The sequence below is a fragment of the Varanus komodoensis genome, unplaced genomic scaffold (genome assembly GCF_004798865.1).
Source record: "Varanus komodoensis strain SLA01 unplaced genomic scaffold, ASM479886v1 scaffold54, whole genome shotgun sequence".
Lineage (NCBI taxonomy): Eukaryota > Metazoa > Chordata > Lepidosauria > Squamata > Varanidae > Varanus > Varanus komodoensis.
In genome coordinates, this window is record NW_025336142.1 from 437,835 (window position 1) to 445,560 (window position 7,726).

The 7,726-nt window shown below is 60.1% G+C and overlaps 1 protein-coding gene across 1 annotated transcript in view; it reads right to left on the minus strand.

Moving 5' to 3' along the window:
• Nucleotides 1–3,037, minus strand: part of FGFR3 (fibroblast growth factor receptor 3) — a 30,144-nt gene extending 27,107 nt beyond the window's left edge. The window contains exons 1-3 of the mRNA XM_044448232.1: nucleotides 2,879–3,037; nucleotides 1,232–1,522; nucleotides 200–415 (exon numbers count right to left, since the gene is read on the minus strand). Of these exons, the coding sequence (XP_044304167.1) occupies nucleotides 200–415; nucleotides 1,232–1,522; nucleotides 2,879–3,037 (666 nt within the window). The remainder of the gene's footprint in view (nucleotides 1–199; nucleotides 416–1,231; nucleotides 1,523–2,878) is intronic.
• Between the last annotated feature and the right edge of the window lie 4,689 nt (nucleotides 3,038–7,726).

The window sequence follows — 7,726 nt, forward strand, 5'->3', positions numbered from 1 at the left end:
CCGTGGGGCGTCGTCAGCGGCCGCCCAGGCGCCCCTCGCGTGGCTCCGCGCCCAGGCGGCCGCCGAGCGCCTCCGCAGCGTGACGGGGCGGCCGGGGGCGCGGGCCAGGTTGGGGGGCGCGGGGCCGCTTCGCACGGAGCCAGCCTCTGCCGGGGCGCCCACCCGGCGTCAGCCCCGCGCGGCGCTCCGGGAGCCGCACCCGCGCCGTTCCCGGGCCGAGCTTGCTTCTCGGGAGCCGCGCCGGGAAGGCCCGCTCGCAGGGGGCCTGGTTCTGGCGCCAGGAGGAAGCGCCGGGGACTGGGGCGGCGCCCACGCCCGTGCGGGTTTCCCGGTGCCGCTTGCATTTTGGTCTCGCGCTTGGCTTGCCCGAAGACGGTGCAGAATGCTGGGCAGCCGGGGCCTCCAGAGGCCGAGCCTGGCGGTTGTGGGGGAGCAGTGCTGGCCTTCCCGCCAAAGCCTTCGTTCCCTGAACTGAAATGTCCCGGAAGGTCCCCCCGCCCCCGGCCCACAGGACGCCGCGGGAATGCCGCATCCTTTGAATCATTCTTCCATGCGAGCGAAGCACACGTGTGCGTCCCCGAAGGTGCCCCACAAGCAGAGGTGGCCCCGCTGAGTGGCACTGGCCCCACAAGCCAGACCTGGAGGGCCTGTGGGCCAGTGTGTGGACCAGTGTGCCCGGGGCCCCTGCAGAGCAGCCCCCGTGCTGGAAGCGTGCCAGCCTCACAAGGAGGGCTCCGGGGTGGGCCGCCATGCGCTGTTCGCAGCCTGTGCACCACAGTCCCACACCCGTGTGGCCACCAGGCCCCTCACCGGGGGCCCTCCGCCACGGGCCTGGGGAGGGTGTGGGCTGCGTGGGGACAGGAGGGCCAGGGGGCCTCTGGGGAGCAACGGGCTGGGCGTTGGGTACGGGCGGAAAAAATGGGATGATCGTATCAAACAGCATCGCCTGCAGCAGCAAGGGGACCTGTGCGGACTGGGGTGACCGCCAGCGGTGCCGGGAGGAACCTGCCTGCTCTCGGCCTTCGCGCCCTTCCTCTGCTGCTGGGTTTGGTGATGGGGGGGCATTTCAGCTGGGGCTGGACCACAGCCCCGACATTCCCTCCACGCGTTCTCCCCACTCTGTGTGGGTCGTGCCCTTCTCCCGCTGCCGCAGCTGCACCAACGGTCGTGGTGCAGGGCCAGGGCCAGGGCCAGGGCCTGCCCACAGGGCCTGCCCACAAGATGGGCTGACCCCGTTCTGGACCACCGAAGTGCCCCTCAGGCGGCCGCTCTGGCCGCCACTGTGCGTGCGCTCCCTTCCTCCCAGGCGGGCCGGGCCTTCGCCCCCGAGCTCTCGCGGCCTCGGCCTCGCTGCACCAGCTGCGTCCTGCCCCGCCGTCCGCGCCTTCACCGCGTGCTCCGGCCGGGAGAAGAGACGGATCTGGTGCTCGCATGGCTGGCTCTTTGGCAGCAGCGCTGTGCTGGCGCTCGCCCATCTGATGAATTCAACATGTCGGCGATTTTTTGCGAGCAGAAATCCATTCTGTGCCGGGATGGAGCCAGCGGAGAGTCGGGGTGGGGACGGACAGCGTGGAGAAGCCTCTGTGGTGCCGCAGAGGCACGGCTCCTGCCCACCGGGGAGGCGTCCCCAGGGAAAGTTGCTATTGCCTGTTACCATTTCCCTTTTCTTCCGTTGGCTTCTCTCCCCCGGTTCCTGCTCCACCGCCCCCTTGTTTTCTTCCTTGTAACACATTCCCATTTCAGGCGGGACTGTGTTGTGAACTGCCAGGGCAGGCGGGAGAACACACTGGTTGCGACACCAGGCCCAGCACGCCGGACTCCAGACGGCAGCAGAGAGAAGGCGCCTGCGCGCTGCTTGCCCTCCTGCCCAGGCCCCGCGTGGCCCACCTGCGCAGCGCCTGCCCGAGGAGCAGGTGAGAGCACCGGAGCGGCGAGGGAAAGGTGAAGAGCTTTCAGACAGCGCAGGGGACCTGCTGCAGCCGAGGGCACAGCGCAGCAGCTCACAATTGCAAAGGCAGACAATAATAAAAACATGAAAGAACAATTCCAGCAAGGGAAAGGGGTGGCAAGCAGCAGAAAAAGCCCATGTGGCTTCACAGAAAGCTTAGGGATGATCTCAAAACAAAACAAAACGAAACAGGGCAGGTACAGGAAGTAGAAGGAAGAGTACACGGAGGGAGTGCACAATTGCGGGGAAGGCATCGGGAAGGCTAAAGCGAAAAGTGCATTGAGGCAAGCGAGGGATGCGAAAAGCTGCAAAAAAGCCCTCTTCAGATGTGTCCAAAGGGAGAGGAAAGCTGTGGGTGGCAAGATAGCAGATGCCAGGGAAAAGGCAGGAGTGCTCAGTTCCGACTTTGGCTTGGTCTTCTCCCAAAGAAGCACAGAATAGTGGAATTGGATGGGACCGCGAAGGCCGTTGTGTTGCAGGGCACACAGTCACACCCTCCCGTTCAGATGGCTGCCCAGGCCCTTTCTGAATGTCTTCATGGTGGGAACACCCATGGCCTTCCTCGAGTCATAAAGCAGGTGCCACAAGAACCCTCAGAGCCACTATCTGCGATCTTCGAGAAATCATGGAGGGCAGGAGAAGTGCTGGAGGACGGGGGAAGGGCAGCTGTCTTCAAGAAAGGGAAAAAGGAAGAACCTGGGAACTACGGACCAGGCAGACTGACATCAATGCCTGGGAAAACTGGAGCAGGTTAGGAAGCAGGCAGTCTGCAAACTGCGAATGAAAGAACAGGGAAGATCGGGCAAGGTGGGAGCATCAGGAGCAGGGACCGTGCCCGCCCCACAGTCCAAGCTCCCGGCCCCAGAGCTGCTGCTGCCATGAGCACAAGCGGCCCTCGAGCCACCCTTTCAGCATTCAGTTACATCTCACCGCACAAGCCTGAACTCCCATGGAAAAGTCCTGCGCCCGCGAAGCAGCGCTGAGGGGCGTGTGGAACAGGCGGAATCCTTCTGCAGGGCTCCAGATGAGAAGAGGGAAGCCAAATTCCCGAATGCTGCTATGCTGAACCTTCATCAGGTGGATGGCCATTTGCTGCCAATTGTATGTGTATTACTTTTGGAAACCCCCCGATCTTTGTTGTCATGCACTGAACGCACTGTGTCCGGAAGCGACTTTTGAGCCCGCCCTGCCAAGCTCCGCACCCGGCTGCCCTTGACCCTCTCGGCCCAAGGGTCCCCCACGAGAGCCTGGCGGAGAGGGTGGAACGACGGAGGGACTCGTGTCACCCGCTGCACCCAGGAGCAGCGGCCAGCTAGGTGGGCTTCAGCGCTCCTGGGGCAAGGGCAGGTTTAGTGGGCCCCCTTCTCCCCTCACTCTTGGCGCACCAGCACATGCCCCTTCCCGCTCCACAGTCCTCTTCCCGGGTCAAACGAGGACTGGCCATGCGGGTGGCCAAGGGAGGGGGGGTGGAGACCTTTGCGCCCATCTGCGCTTAGGGGAGACGGCCACATCTCCATGATGAAGTCGCAGGGACACCTTTGTTCCTGCAAAGTTTGGAGTGCGAGCATCGGAGGAGTCGGGTCAGGAAGCACAGTCATATGCTCAGTGAGGCCCTCAGGGGTAACCAGGCACAGTGGGTTGCCACTTGGGGCAGATTGCCCTTCCAGGACCGTGAGCCACCCTGGCGGCCCACCCCTTGTTTGGGAGAGGTTTGAGCCTCCGTGGGGTTCTGTGTTTTCTGAACTGGGACCCGCTCCTCTGGTGGGTTGTGTGGAAATGTGTGCCTGGCAGGTAACGAGCTTTTCAGCAAGCAAAAATGTACAGCTTTCCCTGATGACGAGAGCACAGTTCACGCAGCGACCACACTTGCGGTGAGCTTGGCGCTTGGAGCCTGGCGGCAGAGTGCAGGGGAGAGGCTGCGCAGCCAGCGCGGACAAGACATGCAGGTCAGCAGGGAGGCGTGCTCACCGCACCGACTGCGAGCACTTTCCTCAAATGGCAACTGAAAGTTTAGTCATGCATATATTCCGCAACACGTCACTGTCTGAAAATCCAGGAAGTACTTCAAGGTGCCTTCCAGGAAGTGCAGGTGGCATGTGGCTCCCGCAGCACGCAGGTGCGCACAGCATGCAAGGAGCAGGCCGTCCCTGCGTCAAGCAGTTTGCCGCCTCTGCCTTGCAGCACACCCCAGGGCAGGCTCCAGCCTGCGTCGCGCAAAGCGGCAGGGAAAACATGGGGGGCGGGCGAGGGGGGAGGGCTTCCTGGGTTGGCCCAGGCAGCCGCATCGGGCGCGGAAGCACCCGGCAACCGGCACACGGCAGCCGGGTTGTCTGGGGCTGGTTGGCCTCCTCCTGCTTGCAGCTTTTCCCAGGAAAGGACATTATTCACCAGTGACTGACATTTGTTAAGATCTTCTGGGTTCAGAGGTGGCTTTGCCAGGCCGTCTTCCAGCCTGTGCCGTTGCTGCAAGCTCCAGGGTGCTCCATGGAGCCATGCGAGTTCACGGCAGGGAGCGTGCACGAGAAGAATTATGTCCGCTCCCTGGGGCACCTCTGCATTTCAGGGGTTTCGCAGCACCGCCACCCGGGCATCTCCACAGCCCTCTGGGGGCCGCCTGGATCCCCACGCCTCCGGGGATGGACCCGTGTGCTCTGTGCTCCACCGCTTCCTCTGGGTGTAACTTGGAGGGGGTGACGTGGAGCCCGGCAACAGCGGGGGTTGGGCCTGGTGGCCTTCCTGGCCCCTTCCAGCTCTACTCTTCTAGGGTTCTGTGTGCGAATTGGACCGGTCGTGTGGGGGCCCCATGCCAAGAAGTGTCTTCAGGCATCTAATTGCGTGTGCGTTCTCTTGTGGGCATTGTGCTGTTGACGGGTGTCCACATTGGCCCGGCTGGCCTGCTCTGCCTCCAGAAGCAGTGCTGCTGGAGGATGAGCCGCTCCCTGGTGGGCTGGAGGCTGCCTTGGGTCGCCTCTCGCGTGATGATGCGTGGGGCTCGCAGGGGCGCAGCTGTGCGACTCGGCGGCCGTGCGGGGCCTCGCCGTTTGCTGCAGCTTTGTAGGGCTGCTCCACGCGATTGCTGTAAACCGTCTCAAACTCCCTGTATCAAATGCAGCAGCCCTTTCATAGGCAGGACAGGTATATTCATAGGTTAATTTATTTAAAGTGCATAATTCATCTAGTCAGAGTGACTATTTCAAAGTGCAGGTCAAAAGTTGAAGGCCTGAATAAATGAATCACCCTTTGAGAGAGAGAGAGAGAGAGAGAGAGAGAGAGAGAGAGAGAGAAATCTGTATTTATCTTTTGGAGACATGCAAGAATTCCAGACAAGATTTTCTAATGAAAGAGGTTGTTTAATAATAAGTTATATTGGGAACAAAAGTTTAAAAAGCAAATAATAACTGGCTGGAACATGTTTATGCAAGCAAGCGAGTTTTCAAACAAACTGTCAACAGTGCCCTGCATTATGAAGCGATTAGCAAAGAGCAAAGCTGTAAACAGCCGCTCCTGCCCAGCGCCGTTTGCTTTGAAATCCACCAAAAAGTCCGTTTGCGGAATAGCAGCGAAGCTGTTGCAGGATACATTGGCCTACAAGAGGGGTGCGACAAGGAGTAAAACTGGAGGAAGCGACTGACCGTGCTGGTCTCCCTGCATTTTTTTCCTTTCGCGCTGGCTCCCGTCTGTTTAACTGCAGCTGGAAATGTGGTATCAAGCAAGGCGAGCACCATGCATCAATTTCTCAGCATGTCTGGGAACGCTGATCAGCACCGTGCTCTGCGTTAGCCGCGTCGCTGGCAGCGTTGCAGAGAACCAGCAACAGTCAGGATGTTTCGTAGCCCCTGCCTACCCCCCCCGCCCCACCTTGCTCGCATCCCGGTGTGGACATTGCATGGTGCATTCCTTGTGCTTTCCTCCCCCTTTGTAAGGGAAGCCAAGGAAAAAAATCGGGGGAATGGGGGAGAATGATTTTTGGAATGAGAATCTTGTGAGACTAATCCTGGAGAGGCAAACTGGTTTTTGAAAAAGTGTGTGCTTTGCAGGAGGCTGGGGAAAGCTGGGAGAGAAATGAACACGCCAAGGGGAAACATGTTGTCCATGCTGCGAGGGCCAGATTTAACACAGAAACACAGAAACAGCGCGAGTCGGAAGGGTCCTCCTGGGCCATCTAGTCTGACCCCCGGCTCCAGCTGGCTCCACTCACGACATGCCCACCATGTGCATGTCCAGCCTATCTTTGAAGACCCACACCGAGGGGGCCTCCGCGACCTCCTGTGGGAGCCCGTTCCACACGCTCCAGGGAAAGCTGCTGCCTGGCCTAGGCGTGCAAGGGCACGTGCGACCCCCGGGGCAGGCCGGGGGCAGCGGGCCACTGCCAGGGCTGAGCTGAAGACGTGCGGTCGCCCGTCTCCGCCCTTGGCGAGCCGCGCAGGGCTTTTCTCCGGGAACCCTGCCTCCGGCTGTCTCCGGCTGCCTCCGCGAGGGCGTGTGCTCCCTCCAGGCCAGGACCATCACGCAGCATCAGGGGCCCCGGCATGGCTGGGGGGACTTGCCTGCGGGGGGGGGCACGGGCTCCTCTGGGGCGCACTTCCCGGAGCGTGGTAGCCGCTCCCTCGGGGTGGGGGGGAGGTGGGCGGGAAGGAAAACTCTCTGGGTTATGAAACACAGTCACCAACAGATCCCTTGAAAAGGGGATTCCTTCTCTGTATTAATGCCCATGAAGGCAGAAAACCCGTGCCAACCCGAGCCTCATTGAACTCAGTAGGACTTCTCTGGAATAGGCGTGCACTAGAAGCGGTCTCAGAGTGCGTTGCTATCAATATTTTGGCTGCCTTTTAACACTTCCGGTGCAAATATAAAGCCTTCAGGCGCAGTGGGCCAGCTCTTCACTAGTGGGCTGCATTTTTTCGAAGAGAAAATCCTTCCAATAATTTAAGGGTTTTTATTATGCAGGGAATCTGGAATGGGAGCCGTGAGGAAGGGCAAGAAAGAGGGGACCCCTTCCCTTCCCTTCCCTTCCCTTCCCTTCCCTTCCCTTCCCTTCCCTTCCCTTCCCTTCCCTTCCCCACTTTCTAGCGCTCTCCTTCCCCTGTTCCAGGTCTGGGTCCAGTTTCTGTTGGCCTTCCTCCCACCGCTTCCGTCCTCCTGCTTCACGGGCGTTTTCGGCTCTGGGCACAGGCCTCCCTCGCCCGGCCGCTTGCAGGGTCGCCCGCGGCACGCGAGCCTGTCTCCTGCCTGCAGGTCCCCACGTATGCTTGGTCCGTCTTGCTGCATTTTTAAAGTTTAAATCCACATGGAAACTTATATTTATGTATTGAAGCATCTATTTCTAAACCTGTTTTCCCCTCCCCAGAAAGGGGTTCTGCATACTTTGTTTGTTGCATGTCTAGCCTGCCAGGCCTCGCAGACGCGCCAGGAGTGCAGCTCAGCCTTGTGCTGCCGGCTTGGGTTGTTCTGCACAGTCAGCCCATTATTGGCAGCTCACGTTGTTGATCTTGCATCTTTCTGCAGAGAGTGTGGCTGTTTCCTGCTCATGCCTGCAAGTGCGTTGATTCTGGGGGCACCGTTGGCTGTCCCACCCCTTCCCTCGGCTGGAGTGTTGATCCTGGTACGGGTATCACGGGAGAGAGAATTATATTTCCCCTGTATCCTTTGGGGATATGGGAAATCCTAGAAGTAATTTCAGTGGTATAATACAGCTTACAAATACAGTGGTACCTCGGCTCATAAACTTAATCCGTTCCAGGACTCTGGTCGTGGCCCAAATTGGTCGTGAGCCGAGTC